The 19,776-nt window shown below is 41.7% G+C and overlaps 1 protein-coding gene across 1 annotated transcript in view; it reads left to right on the top strand.

Moving 5' to 3' along the window:
* The first annotated feature begins 755 nt into the window (after positions 1–755).
* Positions 756–19,776, top strand: part of TENT2 (terminal nucleotidyltransferase 2) — an 81,786-nt gene continuing 62,765 nt past the window's right edge. The window contains 9 exon segments of the mRNA XM_038403152.2: positions 756–939; positions 10,392–10,583; positions 11,943–11,977; positions 11,980–12,039; positions 12,042–12,066; positions 14,211–14,460; positions 16,812–16,926; positions 17,039–17,130; positions 18,338–18,404. Coding sequence (XP_038259080.1) covers positions 10,429–10,583; positions 11,943–11,977; positions 11,980–12,039; positions 12,042–12,066; positions 14,211–14,460; positions 16,812–16,926; positions 17,039–17,130; positions 18,338–18,404 — 799 coding nt within the window. The 5' untranslated portion in view covers positions 756–939; positions 10,392–10,428.

Here is a 19,776-nt window from a genome sequence, read left to right as displayed (position 1 = left end):
CCATCAGTGAGTTCAAAAAACAAGCTCTCCCTAGTGCTGCGTTTATACTTTCCAATGCTAGGTACTGGGCCCTAAGCTACCAGCTCTTCTCATCCTTTCCCCAAAGTCTGTACACTGGCCGAGCAGCCTCAGATGAAGCCCTTCCAAGGGGACCGGACATTAGGAAAGAGGAGAAAGTGTTTAGACACAGGAACAGCCTCATTTTTAGCGCAGCGACAGTCCAGGGGCAACCTGCCTATAGGTTAACAGATTCCTACAGGACAGGGTTAGCTGCTCCCGAGCCCTCTTTGCCAATTCCCCCGCCTACGCCTCTGCCCGACAGCTTCCAGCAGCCTCGGCGGGATCGCTGCAGCCGGCGGCCGGGGGGGCTCAGCTCTTAAAGCAGGAACTCTGTGTGCCCCAAGGGGTAAGCGGCAACGCCGGGACCCAAGTTATCACGATGCAACAGACCAGGAAACCCATTGCCGCAGCGCCGCCTAGCGGCCGAGCCCGCCCCGCAGGCTCCAAGAGGCTCACGCCGCTGCAGCAGGAGTGGGGCGGGCTGTGCCCGCTCCCAGAAAGTTCATCCCAGGGCGGGGGCGGCGCGTACAAGGCTCGCGCGTCCGGCGCGCAGGCAGGCAGGGAACAGAAAAACACGACGCAGCCGCGCCTCTTCTGTGCGGGGGGGGGCTGCGCATGCGCACGGTGACCCGCCTGAGGTCCGGGATGGGAGGGGCAGAGCGCTTACGACGTGCCGGTGCTTTCTGGATCCGGGTCAGAGGGCGGCTCTCAGCTGGGTAGCTCCTGGCCCGGTTGACTTCCGGCGAACCCCTGCCGGCGGGAAGCAGAGCGAGCCGCCCGCCGCTGACTGCCCGGGGCCGGCACGGCGCTGCGCTGCGTCCTATGCGGGGCTGGCGAGGCCCCGGCTCCTCCACTGCCCGTCCCTGCCCTCGGACTGGAGTAAGTGTCCCGGCCCGCGCGCCAGCCTCGGGGTCCTCTGCCGGGGGTGAATCGCTGCTCAGGACGCAGGGGAGGGGCCCGGGGCCCGGGGCCCGCGCTCCGTTGCCTCCCCCCCGCTGCTGGGACAGAGGGATTGCGCCGTGGGGTGAGGGCCGGCAAGGCGCGGGGGGAGGTGTGGGGTACAGAGCTGGGAGCGTTGGCACTGGAGGTGGGGATAAGAACGGCCATACTGGCTCAGACCAAAGGTCTGTCTAGCCCAGTATCCTGTCCTCTGGTAGCGGCCAGTGCCAGGTGCCCCAGAGGGGATGAACAGGTAATCATCAAGTGATCGACTCCGGTCGCCCATTCCCAGCTTCTGGCAAACAGTGACTAGGATGATTTCAGAGCATGGTTTTGCATTTCTGTCTGTCCTGGCTAATAGCCCTTGATGGGCCTATCCTCCATGAACTTCTCTAGTTCTTTTTTAATCCTTTTATAGTCTTGCCTTTCACAGTGTCCTTTGGCAAGGAGTTCCACAGGTTGACTCAATGTTGTGTGAAAAAAATACTTCCTTTGTTTGTTTTATATCTGCTACCTATTGATTTCATTAGGTGATCCTTAGTTCTTGTGTTATGAGAAGGCATAAGTAACATTTCCTTTTTTACTTTCTCCACACCAGTCATGATTTTATGGGCTTTTATCATATCCCTGCCCCAATCATTTTTATTGTCCTTTACCATACCTTTTCCAATTCCAATATCATTTTTTTTGAAATGGGGTGACTACAGCTGCATTCATGGATTTGTATAGAGGCAATATGATATTTTCTGTATTATTAGCGTTCCCTTTCCTAATGATTCCCAACGTTGTTAGCTTTTTTTACTGCCACTGCACATTGAGAGGATGTTTCAGAGAACTATCCACAATGACTCCAAGATTTCTTTCTTGCATGGTAACAGTTAATTTAGACCCCCCTGTCCCCCCATGACTTTATATGTATAGTTGGGATTATGTTTTCCAATGTGTTGCATTTATCAACATTGGATTTCATCTGCCATTTTGTTGCTCAGTCATCCAGTTCTGTGACATCCCTTTGTAGCTCTTTGCAGACTGCTTTGGGCTTAATTGTCTTGAGTAGTTTTGTATCATCTGCAAATTTTGCCACCTCCCTGTTTACCCCTTTTGCCAGATCATTTATGAATATGTTGAACAGTCCTGGTCCCAGTACAGACCCCTTGGGTACACCGCTATTTATCTCTCTGCATTCTGAAAACTGGCCATTTATTCCTATCCTTTGTTTCCAATCTTTTAATCAGTTTCTGATCCATCAGAGGACTTTCGCTCTTATCCCATGACAGCTTACTTTGCATAGGATGTGTGGGGTACAGAGCTGGGGCGTAAGGCACTGAAGGTGTGTGCCAGGAGATGTGTGGGGTACAGAGCTAGGGCACTGAACATGAGTGCAGAGATATGGGGGGTACAGAGCTGGGGGCTCGGGCCCTGGAGGTGTGGGGGGTACAGAGCTGGGGGCTCGGGCCCTGGAGGTGTGGGGGTACAGAGCTGGGATGAATGGCGGGGGCAAAGGTACTGTTCTGTGGTTTGGGGGCTGGCAAGATGTGAGGGGATGTGCTCGTGGCACTAGAGTACAGAACACTTGAGGGGTGTGTGTATGGGGGGGGTTGTAGTGTAGTACAGAGCTGGGGGCTCGGGCACCAGGTGCAGGGCACTGGAGGCATATGTGTGGTATGCATGCTGGGTTCTGGAGGCATTAGGCCACAGCACACTGCAAATGCAGGTGGGACTCCACGGGGTTGGAAGCATTTGGTGTGTATATTGGTGCAGTTGTTGGTGAGCATGGAAACACAAAGGTGGGTATGTAATGTAACCTAAGCTTTGCAAAATGTTTCCACAATTCTGCAGAGTACTGATGAAAAAGTGATAAATGATGATAAATTCTATATTTAATGAAATAACTTTTTAGTGACTTAAACATGAACTGAATAATGGGCTGAATCCAATAGCCCCTGTTACATTGAATAATATATAAAAATAAATGGATCTTATGTTGTCCCTACATTTTTAGTTTTTTATTATGCAAATGATATTTGTATTGGCAGTACAGAACTAAGTTGGAGAAGTTGTTGAAGAGAAATTAGAGGATTTTGGGGCAGCTGGGTAGGGGATAGCTGGGACTTTGGGCACCTGGTAAGATGTTTATAAAGATTTATAGATTTCAGGCAAGAAGAGACCATTGTGATTATCTAGTCTGACCTCATGTACAACACAAGCCATAGAATTTCCCCAAAATAATTCCGAGACCAGATCTTTTAGAACAATATCCAATCTTGATTTAAGAAAAGGAGTACTTGTGGCACCTTAGAGACTAACAAATTTATTAGAGCATAAGCTTTCGTGAGCTACAGCTCACTTCATCGGATGCATTTGGTGGAAAAAGCAGAGGAGAGATTTATATACACACACACAGAGAACATGAAACAATGGGTTTATCATACACACTGTAAGGAGAGTGATCACTTAAGATAAGCCATCACCAACAGCAGGAGGGGGAAGGAGGAAAACCTTTCATGGTGACAAGCAGGTAGGCTAATTCCAGCAGTTAACAAGAATATCAGAGGAACAGTGGGGGGTGGGGTGGGAGGGAGAAATACCATGGGGAAATAGTTTTACTTTGTGTAATGACTCATCCATTCCCAGTCTCTATTCAAGCCTAAGTTAATTGTATCCAGTTTGCAAATTAATTCCAATTCAGCAGTCTCTCGTTGGAGTCTGTTTTTGAAGCTTTTTTTGAAGTATAGCCACTCTGGTCTGTGATCGAGTGACCAGAGATTGAAGTGTTCTCCAACTGGTTTTTGAATGTTATAATTCTTGACGTCTGATTTGTGTCCGTTCATTCTTTTACGTAGAGACTGTCCAGTTTGGCCAATGTACATGGCAGGGGCATTGCTGGCACATGATGGCATATATCACATTGGTAGATGCGCAGGTGAACGAGCCTCTGATAGCGTGGCTGATGTGATTAGGCCCTATGATGGTATCCCCTGAATAGATATGTGGACAGAGTTGGCAACGGGCTTTGTTGCAAGGATAGGTTCCTGGGTTAGTGGTTCTGTTGTGTGGTGTGTGGTTGCTGGTGAGTATTTGCTTCAGATTGGGGGGCTGTCTGTAAGCAAGGACTGGTCTGTCTCCCAAGATCTGAGAGAGCGATGGCTCGTCCTTCAGGATAGGTTGTAGATCCTTGATGATGCGTTGGAGAGGTTTTAGTTGGGGGCTGAAGGTGATGGCTAGTGGCGTTCTGTTGTTTTCTTTGTTGGGCCTGTCCTGTAGTAGGTGACTTCTGGGTACTCTTCTGGCTCTGTCAATCTGTTTCTTCACTTCAGCAGGTGGGTATTGTAGTTGTAGGAATGCATGATAGAGATCTTGTAGGTGTTTGTCTCTGTCTGAGGGGTTGGAGCAAATGCGGTTATATCGTAGCGCTTGGCTGTAGACAATGGATCGAGTGGTATGATCTGGATGAAAGCTAGAGGCATGTAGGTAGGAATAGCGGTCAGTAGGTTTCCGATATAGGGTGGTGTTTATGTGACCATCGCTTATTAGCACCGTAGTGTCCAGGAAGTGGATCTCTTGCATTCAAAAACCAGTTGGAGAACACTTCAATCTCTCTGGTCACTCGATCACAGACCTAAGAGTGGCTATCCTTCAACAAAAAAGCTTCAAAAACAGACTCCAACGAGAGACTGCTGAATTGGAATTAATTTGCAAACTGGATACAATTAACTTAGGCTTGAATAGAGACTGGGAATGGATGAGTCATTACACAAAGTAAAACTATTTCCCCATGGTATTTCTCCCTCCCATCCCACCCTCCACTGTTCCTCTGATATTCTTGTTAACTGCTGGAATTAGCCTACCTGCTTGTCACCATGAAAGGTTTTCCTCCTTCCCCCCCCTGCTGTTGGTGATGGCTTATCTTAAGTGATCACTCTCCTTAGAGTGTGTATGATAAACCCATTGTTTCATGTTCTCTGTGTGTGTATATAAATCTCTCCTCTGTTTTTTCCACCAAATGCATCCGATGAAGTGAGCTGTAGCTCACGAAAGCTTATGCTCTAATAAATTTGTTAGTCTCTAAGGTGCCACAAGTACTCCTTTTCTTTTTGCGAATACAGACTAACACGGCTGCTACTCTGAAACCTGTAATCTTGATTTAAAAATCCTCAGTGATACTTGGTAAGTTGTTCCAATGGTTAATTACTCTTACTGTTAAAAAAAATTTACACCACACCGGGGGGGAAGGATCCAAGGATTTCATTAGCCCTTTTGTGAATCATTTGGCCATAACATTGCCGCAGGAGCTTATGTTCAGCTGGTTATTCACCATGGCCCCCAAATCTTTTTCAGAGTTGTTGCATCCCAGGAAAGCATCCCCCCCAAACTGTAAGCATGACCTACATTCTTTGTTCCTATATGTATGTTTACATTATCCCTATGAAAACGCATATTGTTTGCTTGCGCCCAGCTTACCAAACGATCCAGATCGCTCTATATCAGTGACCTGTCCTCTTAGTTATTTACCACTCCTTCAATTTTTGTGTTAGCTATGAACTTTATTAGTGATGATTTCATGTTTTCTTCTAGGTCATTAATAAAAATCTTATATAGTGTAGGGCCAAGAACTGATCCCTGTATGGTCCTATTAACAACACACTTGATGGATGATTATTCCCTGTTTACAAATAGATTTTGAGACCTGTCAGTGAGTCAGGTTTTAATCCATTTAATGTGTGCTATGTTAAAAAAACAAAAAACAACAACAAAAAACTGGGTAGATGTAAAATTAATCACATTTAATGTGGTACCAAGTCAAGCACCTTGCAGAAGTCTTAAGTATATTATGTCAACATATATATATAATTTTTTTTTTATGGCTGTTTTCACTTTCCTTCTAAACCAAGTCTGTTTTTTAACCCAGATGGCCTTATTCCTCGATCGTGGCTTTTGGGGTATCTAGTAAAGTATTCCTAAATATGTGAATGATAATTGGGAATTTTTTCTGATTAAATTCGTCCTCCCAGCTGATTTGGCTCATAATTGTATTCAGCTTTGTGAAACTTGCCCTTTTAAAGCACCAAATATATATATTACTGGTCTGGACTTTATTCTGCTTGCACATTATAAATGTGACCAAGTCATGATCACTTGTACATAAGTTACCATTAATTTTAAATTCTGTCATCATTTTTTCATTATCTGTTAAGATGAGGTCTAATATAGAATTCCCCCATCTTGGATGAAACAATTTCTGAGTCAGGAAGTTGTCATCTATAATACTTAGAAATTCCAAAGATGTTTTGGGACTGGCATCATGAGTCCTCCAGCATGTTGTCACCCAGACTGAAGTCCCCCATTATCAGTGCTTTTTTTCTGTAACTACATAAGGAGCTAGTTATTCGGTTCTCTAGTGTATATTGAAGTTCTGTAGCAACCCCTAATACCCCGTTGTATACTTTGTGTTAGGACATTGATCCATAAAAATTCAAGATCATTTTCTTCTGAGTTATCAGTGACTTGGAAACAAGTAATGCCATTTTTTACGTAGAGCACACTCCCACTCCCCTTTTGGCCACTTGATCCTTCCTAAATAGGTTTTAACCATTGATTTTTAACCTGCAGTAAAAGGAATTATCCCACCAGATTTCAATTATACCAACAAGAGCAAATTTATGCTCATAAATGAGCAATTCCCTCTTGTTTATTACCCAGGCTCCTAGCATTTGTGCATAGGCAATTAAAGAATTTCTTCTCTTCATGTCCTTTGGTTCATGATTGATTTTGTGCGGAGTGCTCAGACCTTCCCTCTTTTTACCCTTCTCTTTTGTTATTAGTTTAACCACCTCCTGACTACTCTAGCCAGCCAGCCCCTGAGAAGATTGGTCCCCCTTTGGCTGAACTTGAGGCCATCCAAACTTTACAGCTCCCTTTTCTCACAGAAGGTGGACCCAGAGCGCCTCCACCGAGCCCACTGAATCTCCATCCCACTGAGCCTCACCTCCTGCTCCAGAGGACCTCTGCTGCATTCAGACCCTCACTCCCTGGCTGACGCCCCCCCCTCTCCCCCCCCCCCCCCCCCTCCTCTGCACCTGGAGCCCCTGGAAAGCCCCTCCCTCCTGCATCAAGACTCCCACTCCTGCACCCAGACCATCCCCCGCTGAGCCCTGTGCACTCGAACCTCCACCTCAACGAGCCACTCACCCCACTGAGTCCCAATCAGCTGCACCTGGAACTCCACCCACCAAACCCCATTTCCCCAGCACCTGAACTCTGAACTCCCCACACCCAGACCCCCGCCAAGCCTCATCCCCTCACAGTCCCTCCGCTTAACCCCAACCACCTTCAGCTGGACCCCCCTGCAGAGTCCCATTCCCCCTGTACATGGAATCCCCCAATGAGCTGCCTGCACCCAGATTGCCCGGCACAGAACCCTCTCACCTCACACCTGGATTCTCACCCAGTAAGCCTCTCCACACTGGATGCCGTGCCGAGCCTTTGGTCCCACATCTGGATAGCAGGAGAGCTCTTTGTGGAAAAGCTTGATTTTCTTACAGATTGGCTGAACTGTCATTCGCAGGGTGTCTGGTACATCTCTCCGTTCCTTTGGACACAATGATCTTAGAGGTCTTTTCCACCGTTTCCAACACTGAGGACCTGATATCAATTGGAAACTTCTAGCTTTGGTGGCCACAGCCTGCCATCCTCATCTATCTCTAGCTGTATAGAATGCTGCTGTTACCTTCTTGCCTCTGTGTTACAACTGCCAGTCTTTTCTCCTGACTCTCTCTCTCTCTGTCTCTCAACTCCTTGGTGGCCAGCTCCTTGAATCTGGAGTACTGATGTTTCCTGAATCTGGCTGTCCTGGAATTCCTCAGCTTCTCTCTGATTCTCAGTAGCGTCTCTACTTGTCCCTTCAATCCAGTGGGTGTCATTTTAGGTTTGTCAGCTATGCATGTTAGGACTTGTCTGTATGGGAAATCTACCAGCATTACCATGCTGCTTTATTATTGGTATAATTCCCCATGGCACTGTATGTATGGTATGATAATGCTGGTAAATTTCCCCATTAAGACACCCTTACCTAAATGTTTCTACCAGGAAATCAGTGATGAAATTAATTTAAATATTAACATAATTTTCAAGCTTACTGATAATTGTCACCATTTGCATAAACTAAGCGCTCATCTCTCTGTATTCTGATTCAGGAAGCTAACTGGTGCATTGATTATATTTGGTTCATGGTTCTTTACAACCATTTTAAAAGAAAGTTTGGATTATGAATCAGTTTTCTTGCAAAGGATGTGCTCGCTTCAGGTTTTGTCACTGCGGGGGTCATGGAATACACAAGGATTTAGTGCATATGAAGGGACGTAAGTTTTAGGGGATGCTGAAAACTGGGTGTGATGTGTGATGCAGTTGTTGCCATATCTGGTGCTGGAAATGGACCAGTTTTTTTTTTTCTATGATTTGTGATTTCTCTTTCCTTAAGCAATTGGGAAAGTCCCACTGAGTTCCTTAATGGTTTAACTTCCTTTTTAGCATGAGCATACCAGTGTGTGGATGGCACTTTTTTTTTCTTTTTTTTTTTTTTTTGGGGTAGTGTTTATAAAATCAAGTTGACAACCTAAAAATGTGGAAATATCTCATTTTATTTCCAAATTATTTTTAGGCATTCCAATAAAGAAGGTTGTTTATACAACATCCCTATGCACAATCTTAACTCTTGCAGCCTCCTGCTATTTATGTGATTAAGATTTATGTGTTTGGGTTTAAGTCCCTGAATGTGAAATTGACTATAAGAAAATTGAAAAAACTCTCTGGCTTTCACTGCAGCAAAGAGAAATGTGAAAAGTAAACAGGAGTGATGAGCAAACTGGATTTGAAAATTCTTCTGAGGCAGTGTTCGCAACTTAAGAAAGGAAACTTGTTTATAACATAAGTTGCGTTTTAAGAAAAAATGCTCAGGAATTTCTGTAGTACATTAAAAACTTCATTTTTGAGACAAATTAGAAACAGAATTATGATTGTTTTTTTTCTCTTTTAATCCATCTGATTTTTCTGATTCTATACAACACATGGAGTTTAAATTATACTTTTTTGGCGTTTTCCTACATGGTGGCAGAATAAAATAGTGGGTTAGGTAAATTGTAACAGACACACAAATGTTTCTCAGTCAGCTGAAGCAATGTGTAATTAAAAAAAAATCCAACTTTTACTACTATTGCCTTAGAACAGTGGTTCTCAAACTTTTTTTCCACAGACCACTTGAAAATTGCAGAGGGTCTCAGCAGACCACTTTATGATTTTTCCAAATGTTGTTTGTACTGTTAGCTAACTATTGTAAAGTGCTTTGGATAAAAGCCCTTAATAAGTAACGATTTTTTGTTCTACAAATAAAAGCACACAACTCGTATTTTAATATCAGCAGTCTTTCTAATGTGATGGATGTGCCTTCTCTTCTCTGCTGTTGCAGCCCCTGAGCTGGGTCTGGGAAGGAGGAGTGCCACAGCAGCCATGGAGCTGAGACTGGCAAGGAGGGCCGTCTCTCCCCAGTAGCTACAGCCCTGGAGCTGGGGAAAGTCGCCTCTTTCTCTGGCGACCGCAGCCCTGCATGTCCCAAATTCCCCCTACCTCCTCTTCTCACCCCACCGCCCCCTTCCACCTACCCTCTATTCCCCCCCAAGGCCACCACATCACCTTACATGTGCATCTTCTTCAGAGTCCAGGCACCTAATTAGTGGATCACAGTTTGAGAACATCTGCCTTAGAACTCTATCCTGTAAACGTGCATATGAGTAACTTTATGCATGTGAATAGTTCCATTGAACTCAGTGTTATTGTGGAAACTGAAATCATTTTAAAACTCCAAATTACATTTCACCATTAATGTTGTCTCTTTACTTTTCGCATATATTCATCTTGAGCATGATATAACTAGTTTGTTGTTTTATTTTATGGTCAGTTGCACCTTTGGGTTCTCATCTAGTAACTGAGTGCCATTTGTTTCTTTTTGGAGTATGGCCTGGAAATGTTTAACTCCAAGTAGACTGTTTAAATGGAAATCAATTTTCAACAAGACGGTGGAAACGCCTACCTGTTAGGTTTTGTAAAACATTTTAAACAAAAACTAAATATGGGGAATTAAAATTTCCCTTTAAAAGAATTTTCTAAATCAAGGTAACTAGTAATTAAAATGATTTTGTTTTACACAGTGCCTTCTCAGAGGTGTTAAAATACCCATAGGATAAGGGTGAGAAAATCTAAGGTGACTTCTAGAAATCTGTTTGATTATTCTAGTTGTTCAGTGGCAAAATAGTTAAATCAATGCGTGACTTGAAAAGAAGTACATAATTAGTATTTTGTTAGTTGCCTAATTTCAGGATTTTTTTAAAATGTTGATTTAGGTAGAAGACTACATGTTCACTTTCAGTGAAGAGGAGCATGTTCCCAAATTCCTCCAACTTGGGTCGCCCACCCTTTCTTCCAAAACATCAGCAGCACAATAATTTCTTCAATGAGCTTCCTCTGAACATACCGCCCACTCTTCTCTCTCATCAGCAAATTGTTGATGCTCGGTTCAACTTTCAGAATGCAGCGTAAGTACAGTAGAATTGCAGAGTGGGAAATGACTCCCGAAAGGCCTATGCTTGCTTGCTTTTTTTTTTTTTTTTTTTTTTTTAACTGATCTCTGTTGGAGGGAGGAATCCAGGGGTGAAAGTAAGGTGGTATGGGCTGGTACAGCGTACTGGTAAAAGGTGGCCGCCTGTACCGCCGACTTTGAAGTGCTGCCGCGGCAGCTCTTTAACATCGTTACTCCTTTTGCGCCCCCATGTTGGAAGCCCTGCTGGCTCCCTACTGGCAGGGCCACCGATGGGGAGAGGGGGGACGCAAAAGGGGCAGTGATGTTAAAACGCTGTCAAGACAGTGCTTTAAGCAAGGTCCTTTAAAGTACTGTTGCGGCAAAAAGACTGCTTAAAGCGCTGCCCCTCCTCCCTCTTCCCCCCCTCCCCGAGGCCGCTGACGGGGGGGGTTGCGGGGATAGGGGAAGAAGCAGCTACCTTGCGGCCGGCCCCAGGCCCTTTAAATCGCCGCTGGAGCCCTGGGTGGCGTGGGCGGGCTAGCTGGGGGAGGCTGACCCCCCGCCCCACCCCTTCTGCCTGGGGCCCTGCCCCTTCTGGGGGGCAAAGGTGCCCCACCCCAGTACTGGTAAGAGACACATTTTACTTTCACCCCTGGAGGAATCAAATGAAGATAATACTCACAGAGAATTAACAAATGTCACTGTCAAATCAGGCCCAACATTTATCTTCCTTTAAAGGAAAGTAATTTTTGTTTATCACTGGAGGGTATATTTTTTCCAATGTATTAGGCTTTATGGCATATAAAATATTTTAATTTTGTTTAGAAATTGATAAATTTTTAACATGGATTTACATTACCTCTCTTGGTGGCCTGCATATTCAATTACTCTTCTCATACTCAATTACTCTGGTGGATGAAATACACACTAGCGCAATACATGATGCATCACAGCAGTGGAGCTAGTAATCCACATTGGGTCTTCGAGGATCTTAAATTGAGAATGTGTGGGAGTGCGGGTGGAGAGTCAAGGGAGGAGATGAATAAAGGAAAGGAACATATGGCTAGGGTTAAGTTTTTTAAAGCATGAATGTTCTCTCGAGAAACTCATGTTACACTAAATGTTTTTGAGTGAGTTTGCAAAGTTCCTTTTATATTGTACTCTGCACAGTGACTACCTCATTTTCTTATTCTAGTCAACTTCATCCTGCGAAAAGTATTCTCCTCCTCCTTTCAAATGTAAAGAATGAACATACTACTTCTAAGAAAAAGTTATAGTTGGGGTTTTCTACTGAATTTTTTGTTGAAAAGTGTAAATAATAAATAAAAAATCCCAAATCCTTAGTTTATAATCTGAATAATATTATGGACTGCAGTCTTTCTAGAGCTCTCTTGAGTGGGAACTTTTCAGCTATCCAGCTGTTTCGCCACAACCTTTGACGTATGGAAATGGCAGCTCAGGACCTACATCAGCTGCCCCACATTATTCCGAGGCAGGAAGTAAGTATTTGTTAGTATAAAATTACTTATGCTTGTAATGCACAAAAAGGTAGTTTTCTGAGAGACTTGATGGTGAGATCGATTTGCAACTTTTATTTAAAATTGTTTAGAATCAGGAATATTGAATAAGAAGTTCTGATGAAGTAGGTCCAAGTGCATGCATAGCAGCATTTTTAAGCATTCATACACCTGCTTGTGACAATATTCGCTGTAGTAGAAAAGTGCTTGGCATATACTGCTCTTTTATTTCCTTTTCAATTACTAGTGGTCCCTCTGCCATCTGACCTGCAAATCAGGGCCCTGATTCTGTATAAAACACGTGTGTTTGTTAACTTGAGGTAGATTGTCAATAATTTGATAAAAATTATGAGGAAGTAAAAATTCAAGTTGACTAGAACTGCTTTTTCAATGTACATTTTATGGAGATGTTTCTCTGCGACAGAAAACAGGAAGTTTGCAGCTTGTTTGCTTCTACATCTGAGAGTTTGTTTGAAGTACGTTATTAATTAAATTTAGCCTTAACTTTTATTTATGTATATGTGGTGTGTGTGTGTGTGTGTGTGTGATATATATATATATATATATATATATATATATAACACACACACAAAAACACGTAAGAGTCTTTCTTTGGGAATTTTGTAAGCAAGTTGCGGCTATTCTACAATAAATGAATAACTTGCACTTAACTTTGTGTCCTTCTCAGTTGTCTTAGGTTTTTCTGAAAAGGAAATTCCAGATGGAAACTGGGTTTTGCTCAGATTTGTGTCGAGCTGAATTTAGATGGAAATTGGAATTCAAGTAAATGTGCAAAAATAGGATATATAAGGAATCACAACGTTATCAAACATGTTTTTGTATTTAAACTGATTATTTATTAAACAAAGGAAGTATTAACTGTAGCTAACAAATTGACAGATGGAAATCTGGCCATGGTGACCAGAAGCAAAGATAAAGACCTTTTGAAAATCCCATTGGTAACATCTGCATCTGTAGGTGTCTAAATATCTTTGAAAATCTGTCCCTGTGTCCTTTGTTTTTAGAATTTGTATATCTCATCCTCTCCCTCCTGATTTTTACTCATAGATGGAAGAGGAAATCAAGCATTTCTGTTTTTTTTTTTTTTTTTTTTTTTAATTCCCAATCAGTTTCTCAATTTCAAATTGTAATTTTAAACAGGTTTATTTTTAAAAGTTCATTCATGGTGCATTTTTGTAAAGAATAAATATACTTTTCTTTTATATTCATGTTTTCTTTGTATACAAAACTAAAGCATCCTCTTCTGTACGATAGCTGTTTCAAAGTATCTAATACAGCTTTGTCACAATAGGAGTTTGAAATGCCATGACCAATGTCAGATCATAACATCACATAATAAAGTATATTTAGATTTATAAAACTAATGACATCATGCTCAATTATATTAAGTTTGTGTTTGAAACGGAGACATTAACTTTGAGCCACATTGCTGAATGCATTAAACTATGAGTATTTGCCAAATGAATAGTGGTTCTTTTTTGCCCAGATTACACATTTTACTGTCTGTACAATCTAAACCTACACAGACAAATTCTACATTTTGAATGGCTATTGTGGTAAGTTTCTCTCTTTCTTCCCTTCCCACTCCTGAATTTATCAAATTTGTCACTGGGTATACACTGGACACGACTTTTCACTGCACCAATGTGGATGTAATTTACAAAAACACACTTTTCAGTAGTGAGTATTTCAGAAAAAAAGTTGAGGTTACTTTTCATAAAAATAGCCTGACCAGATTTCAGCTTGGTTAGTTATATTTCTGCCTAACCGAATTCACCATTCAGTTTCAGTTGGCGATGGTATTCATTTTACTGTTGTATTATGTAAATTGTGCCATTAAGCAGCTGGTGGTGCATTGCACTTCAGAGTTGACCGCACTTCAGCAGTTATCCATTCTCTTATGTTATCCATTCAAGATTTTGATTTACTTAGTATCCAGGATGGGCATGCCTCTTGTTTTTTTAAAAAGACTTTGTTTTGCTGAAATATTCACTGTAATTAACTGTTAGTATTTGTACTTCAGGCTCTACTTAAAGTAATTCATTATTGGATTTTAGTACATGTTTAAAATACAAACTGGGGGGCTACTGTCTTTGTTTTTGCAGGAGGATAAGTGAACAAAATGTTCCTTATAATGTCAAACGTCAGCGGTTTCATTCACCTCATTGTGAGTCAACTCTAGTTAACCAAACAGTGCCTTTACCAGAAGAACGCAGATACTCATTCCCAGGATCAATTCCTTCACCATTGTTTCATGCACATTACATACCAGATTTGACTGGATGTGTTCCACCTTTGCGAGATGCTCCATTTCCAGACCCTATAGAAACCACACTCCCTGTGGCCAAAGATAAGGTAATGCTAACTCAGGCCTGAGTTTTACTTTCTTCTTGTGAGATGTTCAGATTGTATCATTTTATGTGAAAAAAGTATAAAGAAAACATTTAATGCTAGTGATTTTTCTTAAGTATTAAGGTAAGACACCATTCTGTTTTAAAAAGGATTACCTAGGGAGGTGGTAGAATCTCCATCCTTAGAGGTTTTTAAGGCCTGGCTTGACAAAACCCTGGCTGGGATGATTCAGCTGGGCTTGGTCCTGCTTTGAGCAAGGGGGTTGGACTAGATAACCTCCTGAGGTCTCTTCCAACTCAAATCTTCTATGATCTACTAACAATTTAAATGAGCTAGTTATACTGCTATACCTCTACACCGATATAACGTGATCTAATATAACACGAATTTGGATATAATGCAGTAAAGCAGCACTTTTGGGGGCAGGGCTGCGTGCTTTGGCAGATCAACGTATCTGACTCTGACATGCTGCTCTGAGCAGTATGTTAAGGGTGCCGGGCCGGGGCCGAGGAGTTGGATAAAGGGCAGAGAGTCTCGGGGGGCAGTCAGGGGACAGGGACCAGGCGGGTTGGATGGTTCAGAGGTTCTGGGGGCGGGGCGGTCAGGGGATGGGGAACGGAGGCATTGGATAGGGTGCAGGAGTCCCGGGGGCCTCTCGGGGTGGGGGTGTGGATAGGGGTCAGGGCAGTCAGAGGAAGGGGGGTTGGGTAAGGGTGGGGTTCTGGGGGTGATTAGGGACGGGGGGGTCTCTGGATGGGTAATCAGGGGATAAGGAGCGGGGGGGTTGGATGGGTCGGGGGTTCTGAGGGGTCAGTCAGGGAGCGGGAAGTGACTATTAACAGAAATGCTCGAGGCTAAAGCAAGTTCGATATAATGCAGTTTCAGCTGTAACATGGTAAGATTTTTTGGCTCCCGAGGACTGCGTTATATCTGGGTAGAGGTGTGCTTGTCACTTGCATGATGCTATTACAGAACGCTTACAAACATTAACTAATTTAAGTCTGTTCTCCAGCTGGTAGGGAGACTCTTGTCTCTCAGGCTGCCAGGAAAAGTTTTTTGGGGGGGTTTTATGGCAACATCTGCTGCTGGGTTTAACAAACGTGGCTGCTGGTGCGTTCTTGCAAGAGGCAGAGAATATGTCTAGCTCAATGCTACCTCCCTGTTTTCTTCCTACATGTGGATGTCATGAAATCTGCATAACTGGGTCAGGCAGAATGCAAATCATAGGGGTCTCCATTTGTTGCATCACATGTGAAACAGCAGAGATAGGACTAATAAGTAAAGAGACCAGTAGTGTGGGAGATGGCTCCCTCTGTAGTGTAATGAGAGAGCTGTAAATAAGCCTCTCTACCCAAACCGGGAGGAGTTGAGGGAGAATTTATCATTCCATTTCTGGGGATGTGTAAGGGAGGAAAAAGCTTTTTTTTTTTTTTTTGCTTTATCCTGCATCTTCTAGGATGTGTGGGAGGAGGGGCATAGTGAATATAATCAAAGCTGGTGATAGGCATTAGCAGTCTAAGCAATTGCTTAGGGTCCCGAGCAGCTCAAGGATGAAACCTATTCACTTTTCAGTACTGTATGTATTTGGTGGAGAGGGTGGCAAAAATATTCCTGCTTAGGGCCCCCAGTGGGCTAGTACCATCTCTGCATATAATGGTATCAGAGCCACAAAATAAGAACAAAGCCTACTGCAGTCTTTTCTTTTGAAATGGAAAGACTTATTATGTAACAAATAACAGGGAAGTCCCATGTTAGAATTTTCATTTTTAATAAGGTCAAGAATGTATTGAGACAGGTCTTGTTATACTACTGTGAAAGTATTTACCTCAAGATTATTATTATTATAATGCATAGCTATACAGTAGATCAAGAGAAACTGATGCTTATTTCCAAACAAAACCAGAATTTTTCAGCCAGGCAGCTAGTGTCTTGATTTTCCTCTCATGCAAACTGTCTTCAAAATAGTTTTTTTAATATTTGTTTTTTTCCTGACATTGATAAACAAATAGGAACTTTAAAGTTATGAGTCAGTAGAAAATATTTGTAACCTTTAGGACTGCTCTTTGCTTGGAAGGTTGCAGATATTGCCTGGCTGAAGGTGGAAATTGGCCTGCTGTGGACAGCCTCTCTCCACATGTTGGCCAAATCAGTCTTGTGTGGGTGATTAAGGTGAATTTTAGTTGGGTAAGGCTCTAAGAGTGAAAAGACTTTGGAAACGAATATAGACATATATATTGTGTATTTTATTGCCTCTTAATTATGATGTATTCTGTCTTCCGTTTTTCATATAACTGTATTTTTCACGGGAAAGAATAACTTACCCATTATAAAAGGTTTTTTTTTGTGGGGGGGTATTAAGTCAACAGGTTCTGGAGTTGTTTCAAGCATGTCAGCAACAAACCTGCGACTTGAACAAAAAAGAGCTCTGCCGAACGGAACTCCAGAAGGAAATTCAGCGAATTTTTCCACGTATGTTGTTTCAGGCTTTTAGTACATATTTGAATATTTAGGTTTCAGATATATGATTTTGTTCAAGTTAAGAAAAATCCTCAAGCTTCGTTCTATGGCTCTGTTGCTACAGAGAGCAGACTCTTCTTGGTTGGATCCTCACTGAATGGATTTGGTACCCGTAGCAGTGATGGTGACCTGTGCCTGGTGGTTAAAGAGGAGCCAGTAAGTTGCTTAAAAAACATGTTAAAATGGGTAGACTGGTCACACAGTGAACTCTGTAATAAAGCAAATTGTCCCGTTTTTAAGATATGACCTTTGAAAAATGTGGTTTTTGGTTTGATGGATTAAGTCTGTTTTTGGAATCCACCCATGTAAGAAATTGAGAGGTATACAGGCAGTGTCAACACTTTCTATTTAACACCTGTATTTCACATCGCTAGAGGTTTGATCTGTTGCTCTCAGAATTCTTTACAAATCTTAATATAGCTTCATGCAAAGCCCTGTAAAGTAGTTGTTGTTCTTAATTTTACGAATAGGCGGAACTGAAACAAAGAGGGATGAGGTTAGTTGCCCAAGGTCACACTGGAAAATCTGTGACACAGCTGGGAATACAACCCAAATATCCTGTTTCTCAGTTCTGTGCTCTTCCTTTTTTTTTTTTTAAAGGCACAAGACTGATAGTTCTAATAAGTGAGCATTTTTTCTTAGTTGCCACATCAAGTAAGGCAGATAGCAAATATAGCTGTACCTTCCACATCTTAGATTTTTCAATAAGCGTACTTTCCTTCAATAGGAGAAAAGTTCTCAAAGGGGAAAATGACTTAAAGTCCAGGTTACGACAGCCATTTGCATTATTATGAGAAGGCAAAGACGAACTTCCCAGTGATACAAAATTCTATTGAGAAAAACAGAGAATGAACTTTTTAAGAGGGAATAGAGACTCAGTAATTTTACTGAGTTGCCGCAGTAAGAAACCGTATGCAATATATCATCAGTAAAATATTATTAATATTATTATTATTATTATACTTTACTATATATAGTGAGAGGAAACTAAATATAGGGAACTGTTAAGTTCAGAGAAAAGGAATAGTAAAACTAAGTCTTAAGTAGAGGATTCTAGAGTATTTATAAGTACCAATTCAAGTGAATGATGCAAAACTCCAGTTTCTTCAGATATGGGTTGGCTTCCTTTCACAGTCATTCTCTGGTGTGACTATGATGCATGATAAGCAATACTCCATATGAAATGTTTTAGCTGGTGCTAAAGAAAATATTATGAAGGCGTTGATAAACTTCCTGAATGCTGATAAGTTTTTACAGGCTCATCTCCTAAAATGTCAGATTTTTTCCATGCACTGTAAATATTGTATAAGTAGGGAAAGAGGGTCACGTATTTATGTTCTGTATCTTAAATTTCATATTTCAGGTAAATCAGAAGACTGAAGCAAGGCATATACTCAGCTTAGTCCAAAAACTCTTCTGTACTAAACTTTGTAAGTCCCTGACAATTGGTAACGGTGTTCGTAATTCTGGAGGCAAAATGGATATTTCATTAAAGCTACCTATTTATGTGTGTATTGTCTAGATTCTAATCATGTGAGATAAAAATATCACATAATATACAGAATCTTATCAGAAGGGATAAGTGGTACAATAGTTAGAAAGGCCTTTGCAAATTCTAAAATCAGATAGACATGACTTTTTAAATTTCAATGGGAAGATTATTTTTAATAAACTAATATTCCCCTATAGTGCTTGCAACCCCAACCTTACATCTTTAGGTTAGTGAGAACCTGATTGTAAACATGATGAGAAACTGCTTAATCTTTATTCACTACCCCGAGAGGAAAAACAAAATAGTATTATAGTGAGGAGTAAGTTAATTTAAGGTGGTCTTAAAGGTAAGAACAAAATGTTCTTACCTTTATTTTCCTTACACATTCTACTTCTGGTTTAATTTACAGTAATGAAAAGGGAAAATAAAATGTTACGTATCTGATACAGAAAGCATGCAAAGTTCAAGTGGTCCCAAATTTTGCTAACATAGTGAAGACTGTTAAAAGTCCTGTTCTCTGATGGTTCTCCATAATGGTAAAGCTCCTTTGGATTCAGCTTTTCTCTCTCCGTCTCTCCTGATTATCGCTGAGTGAGATATGCCTCTGGGAAGATATGTCCTAGCTCCCAAAAAACTAAGTACACATGTGGTCCATCCTCCCTCTTCTCCTTTGATTGAAAGAGTTGTTGTCCTAATTACAAAAATAACAATAACTTGTCTTCTGTCTTGTTAGAATGCTAGGGAACATCTTTCTTAGAACAGAGTCAGTTAACCAAATTAACAGTTCCTGTAGAATTGTACAGTATGTATGTATAATGAAGATACAATTCTTACATTAAGACAAAATCAAAGTACTAATCTAACAAAACGTAGAATTAAAAAATCCTAAGTACTCAGGGAAATGATTAAAAATTAGACAGGCTAGTTACATGTCACAGCCACAGCTCAGTGCTAGTCTGTTTGCTGTATATCAGCAGACTGTGGGCCTGACTTCCAAGTTTTAGGTCTGGTTTTGTATCTCCTTAAAATAAGTAGCACTAATATAAGCGGTTTCATTGACTTCAATGGTCCTTTTCATGTGAGCAAGGACTATTCAATGTAGCATTTGAAGAATTGGTCTGTTTAGGATTAATCTGCTTATATCTCATGTCCCATTGGAAAAACCTTCCACCAATGTTTTTTTCACAGTAGAAGTAAGTTAACTTTAATTTTTTTTTTTATAATTGCCTAGATTGTATTTTAGCTAGTAGTTCTAGGCTTACTGCAAAAGTTCATATTGGACTTCATTAAGCCACTTTAGCTAAGTTCAC

The sequence above is a fragment of the Dermochelys coriacea genome, chromosome 5, assembly GCF_009764565.3.
Source record: "Dermochelys coriacea isolate rDerCor1 chromosome 5, rDerCor1.pri.v4, whole genome shotgun sequence".
Classification (NCBI taxonomy): Eukaryota; Metazoa; Chordata; order Testudines; family Dermochelyidae; genus Dermochelys; species Dermochelys coriacea.
The sequence above is the reverse complement of the archived record's forward strand: the minus strand, read 5'-3'. Positions and strand labels throughout refer to the sequence as shown.